Source organism: Leucopleurus acutus (assembly GCF_964270905.1).
Source record: "Leucopleurus acutus genome assembly, chromosome: 6".
Taxonomy (NCBI): domain Eukaryota; kingdom Metazoa; phylum Chordata; class Mammalia; order Artiodactyla; family Delphinidae; genus Leucopleurus; species Leucopleurus acutus.
In genome coordinates this window covers 1,258,943-1,277,151 of record NC_139149.1, presented here as the reverse complement: position 1 = coordinate 1,277,151, position 18,209 = coordinate 1,258,943, and the positions used below count along the sequence as shown (strand labels likewise).

General features: G+C 57.6%; 1 protein-coding gene across 1 annotated transcript in view; it reads right to left on the bottom strand.

Annotated features, from left to right (window-relative positions):
* Positions 1–17,760, bottom strand: part of GLI2 (GLI family zinc finger 2) — a gene marked incomplete at both ends in the record, with an annotated part of 182,503 nt that extends 164,743 nt beyond the window's left edge. The window contains one exon of the mRNA XM_082841145.1: positions 17,616–17,760. Coding sequence (XP_082697271.1) covers positions 17,616–17,760 — 145 coding nt within the window. The remainder of the gene's footprint in view (positions 1–17,615) is intronic.
* Positions 17,761–18,209: the final 449 nt, after the last annotated feature.

Genomic DNA, 18,209 nt, shown 5'->3' with positions numbered 1-18,209 from the left:
GCGCTCTGGTCTTCTGGCATTGATGGTCCCCAGGGCCTTGTCTCAAAGATGCACCACGGGGGACCTTCAGGTCCCTCAGGCCCGTTTCCGGCCCCTTCTCCGACCAGCAGCCTCTTTCCTGTCCTCCTGGGCTCATCCCCATCAAACCCTGTTCTCTCAACACAGAATCTGATAAACTCATTCCCACCGAGGCACTGATGTCTGATAACAGCCCAGCTGCTGCCTCTCCCTGGGGAGTCTGTAGCTCCACACTTATCCATCCCTAAGCCATCAGAATTCACCTCTGTGAAATCACAGAGAGGGACACGGAAAAGGATTCCTGACCCCACAAAAGTCACGACCTGTGAGTACCCACCACTTCTGTCTCCGTGTGGCCGATGCTTTGTGATGCCCGCTCACGTCCCCACGCTCCTACCACTGTGATGCACGCACACACCCAGCTTCCCATCACTAGCTCCTGGGGTTAACCGTCTGAGTGTTTTCTCTACCTCCAAAGCCCGTTTTGCCCCACTGCACGCGAGGTCAGAAGTGACAGGAGCTGGTGTTTAAACAGACCTCAGCTCCCTTCCCCTTGGGTGGGATAGGTCACGAGGGGCCCCGGGGTTTCCCTGAGGGATGAAACCCCAGTAGTTCCTAGTGGTAGTGGCTGGCTAAGGTACCCCATACCCGTCCTGTCTCACGTCCCAGCCCCTCCTTAACCTCTCAGTAAACCACGTGCACTGGAACCCCATCTCAGAGCTTCTGAGGATGAGAGCTATGCATGCAAGTGACCTCACACCCGAGGCACAGCCCGAGACGTTCCCTGGATGGGCTTGGGAGGCCGGGGCGACCTTCTCCTCAGGATGAGGCAGCCTACGGGGCTGGCACAGCCTGGCGATCTGGTGGGGATAAGCCTGCGCTCAAGAGACTGGCAGGGGGGGCCGGGGTGGGGAGGGGGCATCTGAGGAAGGAGGGCCTGATGCAGCTGAGGATGGAGGGCCTGATGCAGCTGAGGATGGAAGGCCTGAGGCACCTGAGGATGGAGGGCCTGATGCAGCTGAGGATGGAGGGCCTGAGGCAGCTGAGGATGGAGGGCCTGAGGCACCTGAGGATGGAGGGCCTGAGGCACCTGAGGATAAAGGGCCTAATGCAGCTGTACGTGTAAGGCCACTGGCAAGAGGCTGGTCCAGCAGACATGCGAGGTGGCGTCCATCTGCCCCAGGCAGCCATCCAGCCATTAAGTTCTTGCAACAAGCAGGGCCCAGAGTCTCAGTCTGCCCCTGGGCTTGGTTCTCTCAAGACACAGCCAGCTGAGGGGCTCAGGCTGCTCCCTGTGGCGCAGCTGGGATGTTTCTCGGACGGCGGAGCTCAAGGACATGTGGCCGCATGCACAGGTGGTGCCCACCCCGCCCACACCTCCTCTGGGAAGAACTTGCAAAGGCCACCCCAGCCCCAAAGCAATGGAGCGCCCAGAACACAGCACAGGGAAACACCGACTCTGTTTTCTGTTTTATTATTATTATTATTTTTTAAGATCCCAGGAGCTTCTGACTCTTCCTTGGGGATGCGGGCACAAAAACCATCTCTGACCACCTAAGAGCCCTGCCGGGACACTTGGTCAGGGCTGCTCCAAGCACTGATGGGAGAGTTCTAACGCCTTCCATTCCCGGCACACTAAAAATTCTTCAGAACCCCCTCACGGATGTCACCCAGAGGCATCATCACAGCCAAGGAACAGAGGACCCGCTGTGGGCACGGTGACCGCAGAAACAGAGAGATGAGCCTGTGGTCCCCTGCACTGGCACTGCGGCCAGCCTCTCCAGAGTCCCCGAAGGAGGGGTCCCGTCCTGACCACGGCCCCACCAGGCAGGGCGAGCCCGCTGCCGGGTGAAAGACCGGGACGCCACAGCGGCTTGGACCCAGGGCGTCTGGATCCCCGGGCTCCACTCCAGCCCTGCTCCCAACGCAGGGATGGCTGGACCGGCTGTGACAGACGCTGTCCCTCGGCACGGGGACAGCCTGAGCCGGCCCCCCAGTCTCTTCTCACCCCGGCCTCCCCCGGCAGAGGAAGCCGTCTCCATGCTGTCTCAGCAGCTCACCTGCAAGAGGCGGCGGCCTTAACCCTCCTGGGAAACACCACCTCCCCCCACCCCCGCCTCCCCAAAGCCAGGGTCTCCATTTCCGGTTCTCGGCGGTGTGGCCTTTCATGGGAGGACCTGCCTGTCTTGCCCAACTAGACTGTCTCCCCCCAGGAAAAGTGGACCTTGCCTGAGTGTTCCCTGCTGAGATACGGTGACCATAACATCGTCCGGGACACACTAGGCCCTCAGTGAACGCATGCGGGAAGACAGGAGTAAGGCAGGGAGGGAGAGAGGAAAGAAGGAAGGAAGAAGCGTGATCTGCAGAGCAGAGACATCCAGCCCAATTGCCTGCATTTCCCTTGCGCCGGCTTCAAGCCACAGGACATAAGTTAACCCGCCAAAAAAGCAAGTTTATTCGAAACCGTGCTCCCCTGCTCAAGGGCCTTCAGTGGCTCCCTGCTATCCAGAGTCCAGATTCCTCTGAGGCACCCCCAAGGCTCCCCACAGCTTACAAAGCTCCCTTGCCAACTGCATCTCTCCTTCCACCCCTTCGCGTGAAAGCCGCTGGCAAGTAGGCACCCTGGTCCCCGTCCTCCATGTGCGCTATCTCATCCCCAGCCCAGGCCTCCGCTCTTGTCCCCTTCTCGGAGCCCTCCCCCACAGGCCCCTCCTTCCTGGAGGACCTCTCCTTAGTGATGCCGCCCCGGGAAACTTCTGGCTTTTCCTCTCTAAGGCTCTCACCTGGCAACTCTCAGGGGTACTCTGCATTCCCCCATGGGGGGCTCAAAAGGGCAATGAGGGGCTGGGGACAGGCCTGGTCACTCCAGGGGCAGCCCCAGGAGGAGGTCCCGGACAGAATGACCGGGAAACTTGCTGCCTGAAAAGTCACAGCTCTGACCCCATCACACACCAGTCCATCCATCCCACCAAGAGCCGGGGGAGAAAGGGCCAGTGTCCCAGCGACATCACTGGGGCCTCAGGCGCAGCTAGTTCTGGAGGGTCTGAGTGGGTGTCTGTCACTTGCCACCAAGCATCCTGATGCGGTCCCCACTGGAGAAGTCATTGCTCCAGGCCAGGGTACCGCCATTTCCTAGATCTTCAGACATCACACATGGCCCCCTTGGGGCTCAGCATTAAGGCCGGCCTCCTGTCCATCTTCCATGGCCCCAGGCCGAGAGCCGGCCTGAGGGGCGGGCAGGGGGCTGGGGAGTGGAAGGAGGGACTCACTGAGGACAGACTGAGGCCACGGGGTAGAGGGAAAACAGTGAAGGGAGGGGTCAAACTGGGCTGCCAGGCCAGGCCAGGGGAGGCTGCAGGGTGTGCTGGACCCCAGAACCTTCATCATGCCGACCCTGGCCACACCTCCCGCTTCCCAGCAACTGCAATACATCTGGCACTTGCCCTCTGTGGTGCTTCCCTGAAGAGGGTGTGGGACCCCACACACTGAGCACCCACCCCTCCCGGGAGCCCCACCCTGGGGCAGGGACAGCATCCTGGCCTGGGGGTCCCAGGTCGGCAGCTTACCGTGGTCCACCCTGTGCTCGCTGTGTGGCCTCAGCCAGACCGCTCCCCGACTCTGGGCCTCAGTGGACCAGGTGGCCCCTGAGCCCCTCCCACTCGGAAGCTCAGAAGAAGCTGGCTCTTCCCAGCCAAGCGTCTGATCTCCAGCAGGACATGGACCCCGGGGCTCCTCCACCCAAAGCAGGAGGAGGGCTGCCGGGTCACCCTGGCATGCTGGTAAGCCACCTCTCCCAGCCGCGCCAGGCCCCCGGCCCGCGCTGCTGCAGAGCCCGCAGCCCGGCCACGGTCAATTATCCGGAGTCCGAGGGAGGCCGTCATGCGGTGATAAAGGACCAGAAGTGAGCTGGAGGCTGGTACCCCTTCTAAAGTGATTTACTCAGCTCCCTTCCGTACTCACACCCTTAATGTAATTATTTACTTTGTCATTAAACACCGTCCTTCCACTCCAGTGACTTTAGAGCTTCTGGAGCCTACAGAATTGGCTGGGGAGGCTGCTCATCGGCCAGGGAAACCAGGGTCCTGCCTGAGGGGCAGCGGTGCTCACGCAGCCCAGGGACTCACGCCGGGGTTTCAGGGCCACAACAAGGTCGGTCCCAGGTGCCCCAGGCCCCCCTCGCCCCCTTTTACCTCCTTCCTCACCTCCTCCCTCCCTTCCTTCCTTCCTTCTCTTTTAAAACCGAGATGTAATTCACATACCATAAAATTCACCCTTTTAAAGCATACAGCTCAGTGGTTTTTAGTATAATCACCGTGCTGTGCAACCCTCACCTCTATCTAATTCCGGAGCATCTCGTCGCCCCAGAAGGAGCTCCGCACCCATCAGCAGCCACTCCCGTTCCCTCCTCCCCTCCGCCCTTGGCGACCACTCATCTGTCTTCCGTCTCTACGGATTTGCTCATTCGGAACACTTAATGCAAAGGAAACCTTACGATACCCAGCCTTCTGCATCTGGCTTCTTTCACTGAGCATACTATTAGCAAGGTTCGTCCGTGTTGAAGCATGTATCGGTATTTCATTCCTTTTCATGGCCAAATAATATTCCATTGTGTGGATAGACAACATTTTATCCATTCATTAGCTAATAGACATTTATTTCCATCTTGGGCTGTTACGAATAATGTTGCCATAAGCATTTATATGCAAGGTTTTTTTTTATTGGAGTACAATTGCTTTACAATGTTGTGTTAGTTTCTGCTGTACAATGAAGTGAATCAGCTATGTGTATACACATATCCCCTCCCTCTTGGACCTCCCTTCCACCCCACCCCACATCCTGCCCATGTAGCTCGTCACCGAGCACTGAGCTGAGCGCCCTGTGCTATACAGCAGCTTCCCATTAGCTAGCTATTTTACGCATGGCAGTGTATATATGTCTACCCTAATCTCCCAATTCGTCCCACCATCCCCTTCCCCCGTGTCCACACGTCTGTTCTCTATGGCTGCATTTCTATTCCTGCCCTGCAAATAGGTTCATCTGTACCATTTTTCTAGATTCCACATATATTCATTAATACACAATGTTTGGTTTTCTCCTTCTGGCTTACTTCACTCTATATGACAGACTCTAGGTCCATCCACATCTCTACAAATGACACAATATCGTTCCTTTTTATGGCCAAGTAATATTCCATTGTATGTATGTACCACATCTTTTTTATCCATTCATCTGTCGTTGAACATTTAGGTTGTTTCCCTGTCCTGGCTATTGTAAATAGCGCTGCAATGAACATTGGGGAACGTGTGTCCTTTTGCATTATGGTTTTCTCAGGGTTTGTACGAACACATGCTTTCAATTCTCTTGGGTAGGGCTTCCCTGGTGGTGCAGTGGTTGAGAGTCCGCCTGCCGATGCAGGGGACACGGGTTCGTGCCCCGGTCCGGGAAGATCCCACATGCCGCGGAGCGGCTGGGCCCGTGAGCCATGGCCGCTGAGCCTGCGCGTCCGGAGCCTGTGCTCCGCAACGGGAGAGGCCACAACAGTGAGAGGCCCACGTACCACCAAAAAAACAAAAACAAAAACAATTCTCTTAGGTAGATACCTAAGGCCTCTCTCCCTGTTTTCCATCCCATAGTTAGCCCAGAGCTGGCAGAGCTGGGGGCCTGGCATAAGGGCACCACTGTGGGCAGAGGTCAGCTGGAAAGCACCACACCGCTCTGGCCGCTAATGGCACAGCCAGGAGTTTCTGCAGGTGAGGTCACCATCCCGTGAGAATAATGACAGCAGCCTCCTGTCGCCCACATGCAGACCCAGGTGAGCCCTGTCACCCCCACTTCACACATCAGGCAAGGGTAGCCCACGCTCATACCTGACTGAAGGCACCTGTTGTTTTCCTTGGCACCAACACAGTCTGGAGAAATGTGACCGATGGGCAGACTCAGGACCAGAAACGGGACAAAGGTCCCACCTGCGCCCAGTCTCAGAACTCGCAGAGGCAGCAAAGTGTATCTTTGGTAATTTGTGCTTCCCTTTATGACCCTCTTCTACCCCTACTCAGCTGCCCCAGCCCTGGTACTCCGGTGCCCACAGGCTGTCCCCGGGGAGGATACTGGCACCAGGGAACCTAGGTCACAAAGAAGAATGAATGACCACGTGGGCCTCTGCACGAACCCAGAGGCAAGGTGACACTAAGGGTGGGGAGTAGAGGGCGCGACCCTGCCTTGCCCGCCATCACACCTGCTCTGCACGCACGAGACTTCATTTCCAGGACAGCCGGGATCGCAAAGCTCAAGCCTGCTGTCCACCGCCAGCACCACACCAGACCCAAACCCTCCTCTCAAATGTGGCTGCTCAAATGGGATGCAAAGTCAGATGTGGAAACGAGCCTTGCTCTGTCTGGTGTCAGGGCTTCAGACGCCCCGCTCCCCACAAACACAAGCCGGTGGTCCACGCCTGCTGGGAGCAGTGCCAGCCAGCACACAGGCACAGGGAAAGAGCCAAGGGCAGTTTCTCAAGATGGAGCCCCTCCGGCCCCCTCCCTCCCTGCCTGCCCTGGAGGAGAGGCTGGCTGAACTCGGAGGGGGGTCCAGGGTCAGGCCAGGCTGGATCTCCAGCGTCCACGCACAGCTATGCAGCAGCTGGAGGACACAGATGGAGCCGGGGCCTCTGGACACAGCATCACAGAGCTTCCCTGCCCCAATGCAGAGACTTTTGCTGGGGAGTGAAGGGAGCCCCTCCCCCAAGGGGCTGCCGGGCCCAGCCCCCCCGAGCCCATCTCAGACCCCAGGACCTTTGCACATGCTATTCCTCCAGCTAGAATGCCATCCCCCTTGCACATCACGGGCAAACTGCCCCTCCTGTGAAGACTCTGCTCAGATACCTGTGCATTCATTCCTTCATCCCTTCACTCTCAGATACCTACTGGAAGCGCTCGTGCTACTCTGGGAAATAGTTCTAGAATAATCCTAATAACAGCAATAAAAACACTAATAGCAACTACTACCTACAGAATGTCTACCATATGCCAAGTACTATCTAAGCACTTTACACTGGTTATCTGTCCTGCAGCCCTCAAAAGATAAGTACTTTGTCTGTTTTTAAGATGAGGAGACCAGGGTTCAGGTCAGCAGAAGATACCCAACTGGAAAGCAGCAGAGCAGATGAGATTCAGACCTCATCTGTCCGAGCCTGAGCTCCGGCCCCCAACCACGCCGGCCGCCGCAGAGCTATGTGCCCCGTGCACCAGCCCCGTGGCTGGCTCTAAGCCCCGCCACACTTTGCAAACACCACTCTGGTAACCTCTCCCCAGCCGTCTGATCTGAGTGTGCAGCTGCTCCCAGCAGGACCCCAGCTGAGACAAGGCACACAGCTTCAGGCCGTGGCCTTACCAGGGCCGACTCAGCCTGCAGGGCCCTTTCAGGGCCTCCCCTTCCCTGCAGTTTTCCTGATCACCCAGGCATCAGGCAAGTGCCGCATCAGCGCCGAGAGTCGAGGCGTCTGGCTTCTCCATGGGCCAAGCTCTTAGTGACAAGCGCTACGGCTCCTGCTTCTTGACTCTTCTCACCCCATCCCCATCTGCCCCTTCTGGTGTCCGCATTCAGAGGCACTGCTTTCCCCCCCCCCCTCACCCATCAGTGTGCCGAAAGGGGGACACCCCTGATGGAGCCACAGGACCTCAGCCCGCGTGGTCCAGTGGCCACACACCCACCTGGGTGCCCCGGCCAGCCCTGGGTCTAACGCCAGGGTAGCCAGAAGGCCTCCTCCTTGCCTGGTCCCCAGATGCCACTGCCCATCCCGCCACGCCTGGCTGCTGGACCCCTTGCCACCAGCCGCTCTGCCTAAGACTCCTTCCCACTGCAGGCTGAGCTTCCGAGCCAGCTCTGCCAATCTGACACAGCGGGGACCTGCCTTCAGCGTCTGTGGCTGGCTCCCTGATGCCCTGGGGAGCAGAGGGAGGTCTAAGCACTCCACCTGCCACCGAGGCTGCAGCCCCGCTCAGGCCACCCACCCCAAAGTAGAGGCAAGTGGGCCAGCTCGCTGACCCCCCAAGCCCTTGCGCCCCTGAGGAGCCGCTCTGATGCTGCTCCCCCACCAACGACCACCCCGCTTTCCTCTTCCCACCTGGAGAAACCCCGAGCATCCCTACGGGCCCGGCTCTCACGCCGCATCCCCAGGAGCCTCCCTGGGCAGGATTCACCCTGGGGCCCCTAGAGGGCAGAGGCAGTGGCTCTGCCATCACATTTCTGATCGGAGCTCCAGAACCATCCGTGGGAGGTACACGTGAGCTGAGGGAACCCCGAGGCCCCCTGGCCACCTCAGGAAGGCCAGGGGTCACACAGGCACCCCGAACACCAGGCCTGCCCTCATTTCTTCCAAATGTTCCCGAGATCAGATGCCGTGAGACCTGGCCACAAACATAAAATAAATTATCCTCCCCACACCAGTGATAAATGGTTCTATTAGCAAACCAGATTGTTAAACTCCGATATAACAGAACGCAGGAAACCGGGACCCATCCATCCTCCCTCCGGCACATACTGAGTTGCAAATAGGTTATTTTGTGTGTAAATAACACATTAAAACGCAGCATTAGCTGTGTCTTCTGATAGAGAGGAAATTGTTACAAATAAATAATTCCGGACAGGAATGTAAAATAAGCCAGATTTAATAGTGCGTGCCTGGTGCAGCCATGTTAAACATGCCTAAAATGATAAACCCCAGAATATACTAACAGTAAACTAGGCGCTGACATCAAAGTAATGAGGCTGTATTTTCACCAAGCTTTAGAAATGCTAAAATTAGTTTTGACAGAACCAAACATCAGAAGAATGTTTCTAACATAAATACCGTCCTTTTGGGAAGCTGGGGTTGCGGCCAGAAGGAGGGCAGGGCTGGGGAGCAGCTGGGTTCCCCCCGCAACCCATAGGCAGCGCCTGGGAAATCGGTTTCCAGTCCCAATGGTGCCCCTTGGTGACCCTTTGTGCTTCAAGTGTCTGGACCTCAGTCTCCGCATCTGTAAAATGAACGGATTCGAACCAGATGATCGCTAAAGCTTCTTCCAGCTCCATCGCTGGAAACGACTCTGAAGCTTTCCCCAAACCTGCAACAGTTTAACATGCAAATAAGCCAGGAGAAATGAAGCTGCGTCTTCGAGGCGGGGCCCATGTCCCGGGGACAAACAAGACCAGAAGCCACAGCAGTGCCTGGGACTCCTTCATGCTGCCAGGGCAGCTCACGTGCCAGCAGACGGCACAGCGATGCGGGTCCGAAGTGCAAACGTAAGGCAAGGAGCAGCGGCCAGAGCGCAGACCCCGGGCTGGCCTCGAACGCCGAGGGCAAGAAGGGGGGGTGGGGGGCAGTGGAGAAGCCTGCTGTACCGGGGCAAGCGGGCGTCCCGCCTGACACGGGGTGGCAGCCGCTCTGAGTGGCTTCTAGAGCACGAGGTCTCAGCGCCGAGCATGAGGCCACCGTGCGCAAGAGGAAAGCCGGCTCAGATCCACGCCCCCAACGTTTACTTGGTCTCCACGCAGGCGCTCTGCCAGCCACTCTCAAAGGCTGTCCCATTTCACCCCATCGTGGCCAGAAGGAAGCCCCAGTCCTCACCCTCTACCCAGGTACCCCGACCCTCCAGGACGCCCCTGGCACCAGAGACCGTCCAGATCGTCATCAAGAGTCATTTCGAGGGAGGGGAATAAGTTTGAAATTGGAGATTAACAGATACACACTACTGTATACAAAATAGAGGAACAACAAAGCCCTACTGTGTAGCACAGGGAACAATATTCAGTATCTTGTAATAATCTAGAGTGGAAAAAAATCTGAGAAGAGTTATATATATGTACGTGTATAACTGAATCACTTTGCTGTACAGCTGAAACGAACACAGTATTGTAAGTCAACTACACTTCAATTTAAAACAAGAAGTCATTCAGAACCCACCCTGAAAATGCCCAGGTGACTGTGCTGTACCCTGCTTCCTGGCTGTGCAGAGCTGTCACAGATAACTGAGCTCTGCTTTCTGGAAAAGCCTTATGGGAACCGGTTGTTCCGTGTGGCTGGGCCTTTAAAACAAGCGCAGAAGCGGCACCGACAGCCATCCTGAAAATCACTTAAATAAGAGTAATTGGCCACTTAGTCACACGTGAGTGCACCCTCGGGCCCAAAGCAAGTGTGTGGCCCAGCTGGGCAGCTCAGGTGGCCAAGGAGGCTTGGCCCACACAGCAAGCTCCCTGCCGTCCAGGGAGCCTCGGGATGGGAGCCGGGGCCCAGGAGCAGGCCAGGCCCGAAGGACCCCCGTCCCAGGGGACCTCAGGGGCAGCCGGCCACCCCAGCCCACTGGGCACACAGCTGGCGTGACGGCACCAGCCTCGCTCCCCTCACTCAGCAATCACTTACTGTGTGTCTGCCTTGCTGGCGATGCAGCGGTGAACAAACAGCACCCTGCCACAGGGGCATCGGGGCGGGGTGGGGGACGGGGGAGGCTCAGAAACAGACACACCAGGGACTGAGGTACTGAAGGAGGACAGGGCAGGGTGGGGGCTTTGTGACTTGGGATTTCCTGGCCTGAGCATCACAGCGAGAACACCCACCACCTGATTTCCATATTCTGGCATTTGCACAGCATTCTGAGACAGAGGTGGATGCCTCCCCTCTGAGCAAAAATGTACTTTGAAGAAACTTTCCAAGAAGCCAACAGCCAGGGAACAAGACGAAGGGGTGGCCAGGGGGAGCTGAGTGATACGGAGGCCTTAGGTAGCAAGGGAGTGCCGTGCTGACAGCCATGCAGGGCTCCACCCTGCCAGGACTACCAGCTGCAACTCCCACCAGTTCACCACCTCCAGGGGTCTTGTCCATGCCATGGCCAATGACCTGGGAAGCCTGTTAAACATACACATGCCCAGGCCCCGGCACGGGAGATTCTGTTTCAGCAGGTCTGGGCAGCCTGGGAGTCTGCATTTATTATAGTCTCCTCACAAGATTCTAAGGTGAGGCCAAGCTTCAGATCCTCTGATCTGGTCCTACCCTCCAGTGCACAAGGCTGAGTTAATGAGGCCGGGGACGCACTAAGGTCACCGATCCAGGACCCCCCACGGGAGCCAAGCAGGACAGGAACCACCCACATCTGATTTCCAGCCCAGCACTCCCTCCGCCTTCTCGAGTAGGAAGACACCAGAAATCTAGGCTTCCCGCCACCTGCCCGGCCTCAGGAGGTCCACTACTGAGGGTTACCAGAGAAGGAGAGGCTTTCTAAGTCAGGCAGAGCCTGCAGACCTAGGAAAGGAAAACTGGTGATAGTTAATAAAGCAAACACTTAACTTGGAGCTCACTTTGTACCCGGCACCTTACATGTGCTAACTCAGGTAATTCCCACAATGCTATGAAGCAGGTAGCGCTATTGTGCCCATTTTACAGATGTGGAAACTGAGGCACAGACCTGCCTGAGGTCAGCAGAGCTGGGCCTTAAGCAGGTGGTCTGGATCCAGAGGCTGGGCTGCTTCCGACTACGACTCCACACTGTCTACAAGGAGAGAGGCAGCTCCTACCCCCCAGAGGCCCATGCCAAGCAGGTGTGAGCACGCTGTACGTCGCCTGTAATTTCTGCCCAGCCGCTCTGCGTGTAAGTCCCACTTTTCATGTAGAAAGACTTGCCGTGCCTCCCACTGCTAGGGCACAGAGGGCCCAACATTTAAGAGTGATCAGAATCACCCAGGCTCACCAGGCCCCACTCCCAGGCTCTGCTTCAGGAGGTCTGGGGTGGGGCCCAAGTCCCGAGGATGCTGATGGTGCTGATGAAGGGGCCACCCTGGGAGCACCCTGGCCAGGACGTGGTGGGCACTCACCACAGATGTGTCATAGGACTGCTAAAGCCTGTCTTGACTTCGGGGACAAGGAAAGCTCACTGGGGTGAGACACAGCTCTGAGCTTTATGGCCCCAGCCCCTCTGATGGTCCCACGCTGGAGGCGTGGGGTGGCTGGTCTCTGTGCTCAGCTGAAGCACACAGAGAGGTTCGGAAATATTTTTGGAAAGAAAATCCACTGTTGAAGAGGGAAATACAACAGCATTAGGGAAGTTTCAGTGTAAAAAAAAATGAGAAACATCTGAATCAAATTACCTTTAAAATTACGCCACGTGAAAAATTAAAGGGAAAAATAGCTCTGGGTCAAAATGTGTTTTTAAAGTTTGCTTGATGGCCTCCCAAGTGTTAGCACAACAGCTCAAGAGGCTGGGAAAGCCCCCACCGGCCAAGGCTTCTGCCATCTGGTCTGGCCACAGGACCGCTTGTCCCTTGGGTACAGCCCTGCAATGCAAAGGTGTTTCTGATGCACATCATGGCCAGGTAGGTAGGGACTCTCGGTGGAAACACCCAGCCCCGACCCCGTCTAGCCTCATGAGGCCGGGCGAGCCAGGAGACTTTTAAAAAGGTCCTCCTGCAAAGAAGTCACAGCCCCAGACCTCCAAGAGCTGGAGGGGAGCAGGCGCTCTTAGCCTGTTGGAATGACAAGGATGGTGACAGATGAGACCTGTCCAGGGCTGGTGCAGAGGCTGGACGCCCACACACGGTACCGGCAGGCTGGGCTTTAAGACCCAAATCACCCACGAACAATCTAAAATCATGATCTCAAAGCAGATTCAGGAAGGAGATGCTCAGCGTGGGAGAGGCAGGAGCCTTGAGCCCCAGACCCCGCTCTCCGTGGAAACAGCAGGTGGCCTTGGGCAAGTCCCTGCCCCACCTCATCTCGGTCCCACCTACACACGGAGAGGCTCTGACTGCCCATGAATTAGACGTGCCGGCCACCCCCCCACCCCAGCCCGACACCCAGGACACCCTGCGTGTCCTTTCCAAGCTTTGCCACCAGGGACGCCCACCTCCTTCATCGCCCACCTCCTCGCTCTGGACCCTTACTCCCTTTCTCATTCCGAACAGGGCCAAGGAAGCTGAGTGAGTCTCCAGATATGATCGGTCATGTGCTGGGGGGAATTTAACAACAGGCTCTGGGAGAGGAGAGGGGGCTGAGGCAGCCCTGATGCGTAGGGTTTGCCAATTTTTTTTTTAACATCTTTATTGGAGTATAATTGCTTTACAATGGTGTGTTAGTTTCCGCTTTATAACAAAGTGAATCAGTTATACATATACATATGTTCCCATATCTCTTCCCTCCTGCGTATCCCTCCCTCCCACCCTCCCTATCCCGCCTCCAGGTGGTCACAAAGCACCGAGCTGATCTCCCTGTGCTACGCGGCTGCTTCCCCCTAGCTATCCACTTTATGCTTGGTAGTGTATATATGTCCATGGGTTTGCCAATTTTCATGGTGCAAATACTGCGACCACGGCAAGGTCAAGTGACCTACCTAAGGTCACAGATGGCAGAGACAGAAGGAGAGAGTGTACACTTGGCTCTCCCAAGTCGGCACAGTCTGGGTCCGGCGCACCTCTGCCTCTCAGACTTACTTTTTTTTTGGCCACGCCACGCGGCTTGGGGGATCTTAGTTCCCTGACCAGGGATCGAAGCTGGGGCCCCAGCAGTGAAAGCGCTGAGCCCTCATCACCGGACCGCCAGGCAGTTCCCTTTACTGACATTCTAACAGTGGGTTCTAGAAGGCTGAAGGTCCTTAGGAACCAAAGGGATGAGTTTCCTATGTGCAATGTGCATCACCCCGAGCCCCAACATCTGGACAACCACTGGTAAGGGCACCTCTATGAACTATAAAGTTGGGATGGACAGGCTGGGACCTGGGACCTGGGACCCTTTGCTGCGGTGCCTGCACCTGGACAGACGTCTCCTGGAGCAACAGATACAAAGAAACTGTAAGGGACTAAAAATAACTGCGTGCATGCCCAGCTGGGGCAAATTATGGACAACAAGATACAAAAAGACCAAAGAAACCCAACTGCCCCTTCTGAAGAGCTGGGAGCAACAGGGGGGTCCTGCGCATGCCCCCTGCACGCAGCACCACCAAGGGGGTGGGCAGAGCACCTAAGCCACCCCAGCCAGACCCCTGGGAGACCCCTACCCTCACTCCATATAAGGAACAAGCTCGCCCCCACAGCAAGCAAGGGAACCTGTTGCTTTTTCTGTCTCCCCCCTCCCTGCTGCAGCAGGGCCCCGATAGAGCCTTGCCTGAATTTCCTGTCTGGCCTCTAGTCAATTTCAGTTGCTTGGGGAAGGCCAAGAACCCTGGTTGGTAACAACAGAGGTGAGATATAATTTGCATCCTGCTTTTTTACACTTTAATAGTAGAATACAGACACATCCCCCCCTTATGATAAAGTCTTGATTAACATTTTCAGGGTCTACATAATGTTCCATTCAACAGCCGTCCCACAGTTTGATTAATCGATCCCCTATCACTGAACACTTCGGTTGTTTCCAAATGTTCACAGTTACAAATAATGTAGAAATGAAATCTTTCTGCCTAAAGGTATGCTCAGTCTTAGAACCAAAGTCCTACAATTCCAGGGATGGGATTGAAGCTCCTGGAACCAGTGGCACTTGGCAGGGGGCAGATGAGGGGTCAGAAGCTGGCCTGCAAGACAGGGTACCTCCCACCTCTGGGCACCTTGCAGAGGTGGGTGATCACTGCCTCACCAGTTCACAGGGTCTGGCCCTTTTGCATTCCTTACCACATGCCCCCGACATCCTCAGACAGGACTCCCCCTACTCTGGACAGATGTGTAACAGGCCCTGGAACACTGAGCTTGCGTAAGCCATCCTTTCCTTCCGGGAAAGTTGCAAACCACGGTGCGGAATCATGGGGACGATCTTGTGGACTCGGAAGGGATAAACTGGGTGTCAGGAGGGCCAGGTGTCCGAGTGAGTGGTCACCCGCTCAGCCATAGGGAATGACCTCAGTCCTGCCCCTGCCTCAGCAAACAGGCCTCGCAGACCAGGACGGTTACCCCATCTTTTCCAGAAACAGCTCAGGGACAGGGCCCTGGACAGGCAGCTCTCAGCTCCCCGCACCCCTGCCCCAGCCCAGCATGCACCGGGCAGCACTGCCCCTCTCCCAGGCCTCTGTGCAGCCTCCCCGCCCTTCCCACCAGCCCCACGCCGGCGGGCTGAGCTCCCCCCGCCTCCGGCCAGCGCCTCACCAAGGCCACCCTCCCCTGACGTCACTCAGGGCCACAGGGGACCCTCAGGCACTGCCTCCTGCCAGGCCTGGTGCCGAGCGCTGAGCTCCAGAGCGGAGCGCAAACATCCTGGCCCTGAGAGGACCTCCGTGTGGGGGACACGCACGAGCCCCCTGTGCTGCCGGGCGCCACATCGCACCTGTCCACAGGCCTACGCCCCTGCGGGCAGAGGGGCCCGCAGCAGAGGCTCCTTGGGGCTGTCTGGGACTCCGGTTTGCTGCGGGAAAGAGGAGGCTTGCTCACAGCACCCCTGCCCCCAGGGGCAAGATCCGGCGCCACGACATCACACAGACTTGGACTCACACCTGCCAAACGTCCCCGAGGCCCAGAGGAGGGAACGGCCTGCCACACCGGGCCCGCGCCTGGGCTGCGACGGGGACCCAGGCCAGCGACTCGGGGCTGCACCACCGGCCTACCCTGCCCCACCCGCAGGACGCGGACGTCACGGTCCCCCAGCCCCAGGGGACCCGCTCCAGATGCCACCTGCTCTGCCCTGACTGCAGGACGGCCCTTCCCAAATGAGCTGTCCAGGGAGTGCTACAGGGAGCAAGGGACGTACCTAACTCGCTCTGATGACAACGTGCCACCTGTCCTGGGCGACTGGGCTGAGGGCCACATCCACCCAGTGTAGGAACCTCACCAGTCAAGCGCTCCTCTGGGGTCGGGCAAGGAGGGGACGGGGCCTGCGGGGTGGGCAGGACCGCATCCTTGGGGGGCGAGTAGAGCGAGGTCGGGCACCTCCAGGGAGCGGCTGCACCCCAAGCTGTAGGCCTGTGGCCTGCCCCCCAGACCAAGACCCCCTCAAGCATCTGAGATTACTGCCCCATTGCTGACAGCCAGGTCTGATGCTAGAGGACTTCCTTCCCAATCATGCCCTCATTTCTCTCTAATGACCACGAGTCTGCTCTCGGCTACGGGACGTGGCAGCGAATTGGGCTGCGTGGAGCTCACGATGCACTGATGGCTCCAGAGAGGGTTAGGGTCGGGGCTAGGGAGAGGCCGCGGCGGGGACAGCTGAGGGCCCAGGGGGCGGGTCAGAGAGGCACCGAGGCCACTCAGGCGCCTCTGCATCAGGCAGAGGGACAGCTTGAGGTGTCGCCACAGGCCAGGGTGGGCCCTGACCCAGGAGAAGGAACAGACCACGTGCAGACCCAGCCAGGCCCGGGACAATCCAGCCCTGGGACCACCGCCAGACCCCCACCCTGGGCCTTCCATCCCCTGGCTCCCGACACCACCTGCATGTGGTCCACCCTGGGCTTTGGCTCCTTCCTCCACCCTCACAGAGGGAGGGCCTAGAGAGCCCGGCTCCTAGCAGGGACGGGGGTCAAGGGGTGTCACGCAGAGCAGGAGGCCTAATACCCGAAGGTTGGCCTGGGCTCGCCCCGTCCTGGCTTGGGCCGCACATCCTGATAACGACCTCCAACTGAGAATCACGGGTGGTGGCGGGGGGAATAGAAACAGTGTAGTAACAATGAACCAGAGGGCCTCCAGTTCGCTCTTGGAAACAATGACTCCTACCCGCTCTGAGGGTCCTTCCGAATCCCTGCACTCTGGCCCTAAGCTGCACCCAGCACGGCCTGTGGACGGCTGTCCCAGCATCATCCGAGCGCTGGTTAGAATTTCAGAAACTCAGCCTCACCCCGACTCACCGACTGGGGGTCTGCACTTGAACAAAGCCCCCCGCGACCTGCAGACATCAACATGTGAGTGGCGCGGCCGGCACTCACACCCCAGCCCGGCGAAGGCGCATTTCCCCCGCTGCTCTGGGAGCTGTGCTTCAGCGGCGAGAGCAACAGGGCATGACTAAATGCACTTGAATAAAAAGGGGAAGAAAAGAAATCTAAGTCTCTCCATTCCTCGGAGACAGAAATAGTTTTGTGGCCTCCAGATGGACCGCGCAGACACAAGGGGAGGTCTCGTCTTCCCGCCAAGCTTTCCCAACGGGATGCTGGCACGGACCAGTGGAAACCAGAGACTATTTCTCTTCGGGGCAGTAAAATGAGAGGCTGTGGCTCGGGGGTCCTTCTGTTATAATTAAGTTGGCCAGAAATTCACCTAAGGATGCTAAATTCTGTACCTGACCCTCTAATTACAGCCAGAAAGGATCAGGAGACAATTACTTTCCAAAATAGCCCTTGGCAGGCCAGAGGCAACCAGCAGCCTCTTTGGCACATCTGTGCCGACAGAATGCACCCCAGGGCTGCCCCACAGCCCCGAGCCTCCCTTGCCTCCCCTCCCCTTCTCCTGCTGGAGCCTGAGATGCCCAAACCCCCCGATTGGGAGTGGCTGGACCTTCGAGATCCACCCACAGGCATCCATCCCGGTGCCTGGGGTCCCCAAAGCTGGGGCGCCCTCTTGCTCCCCCATAAACCCCGCATGGCTGCCCGATGACATCGGCCTCCCGTCTCATTCAGTCCGAACGGGCTCATGAAAAACACCCCCCGCCAACCATGCAGAACAGAAAGTACCTCCTTGGGTGGCTACCGCGGCCGCCGCAGTGGCCACCGCGAGGGCCGAGGCCTTCCTGCCGGGGTCGGGGAAAGCGACGCCCTCCAGGATCCCACTTTTGGCTTCTTTCTTGTCCGTGGCCGTGGCTGAGGCGGACGTCTCCATCCTAGCCACGCATAGTCCTGGGTGGCAGCCCTGGAGGAGGAGACAAAGACACTCACCAACGCGGCCCCCAGACCCAGCCGGGACGCGCCGACGCAGATTCCCACCCGCCGCCGCCACGCGCTCCTTCTCTGATCATTGCGAAGGAGGGTTTAATTAATTTTGAGAATTCTTCGTTCTGAGATTCATCTGGTCTTCTGAACGACCTCACGGACCACAGCCGAGCGTTTTTCACTGCCTGTTACCCCCGATTTTTCAAATCTAAGCAACAAGTTCCTAGTACTGTGCGTGGCGACCAGCAAGAACCACCTTGAGAAATGAGGTCAGCAAGTGATGCCCCTCATCTCAGCCACACAGGACGAGAAAAATCAATACAGAAACCGCGACTTGGCGGTCCTCAGAGGAAAGCCCCCATTCTCCCGTTTCTTTGCAGCTCACCGGCTCCACCTTTC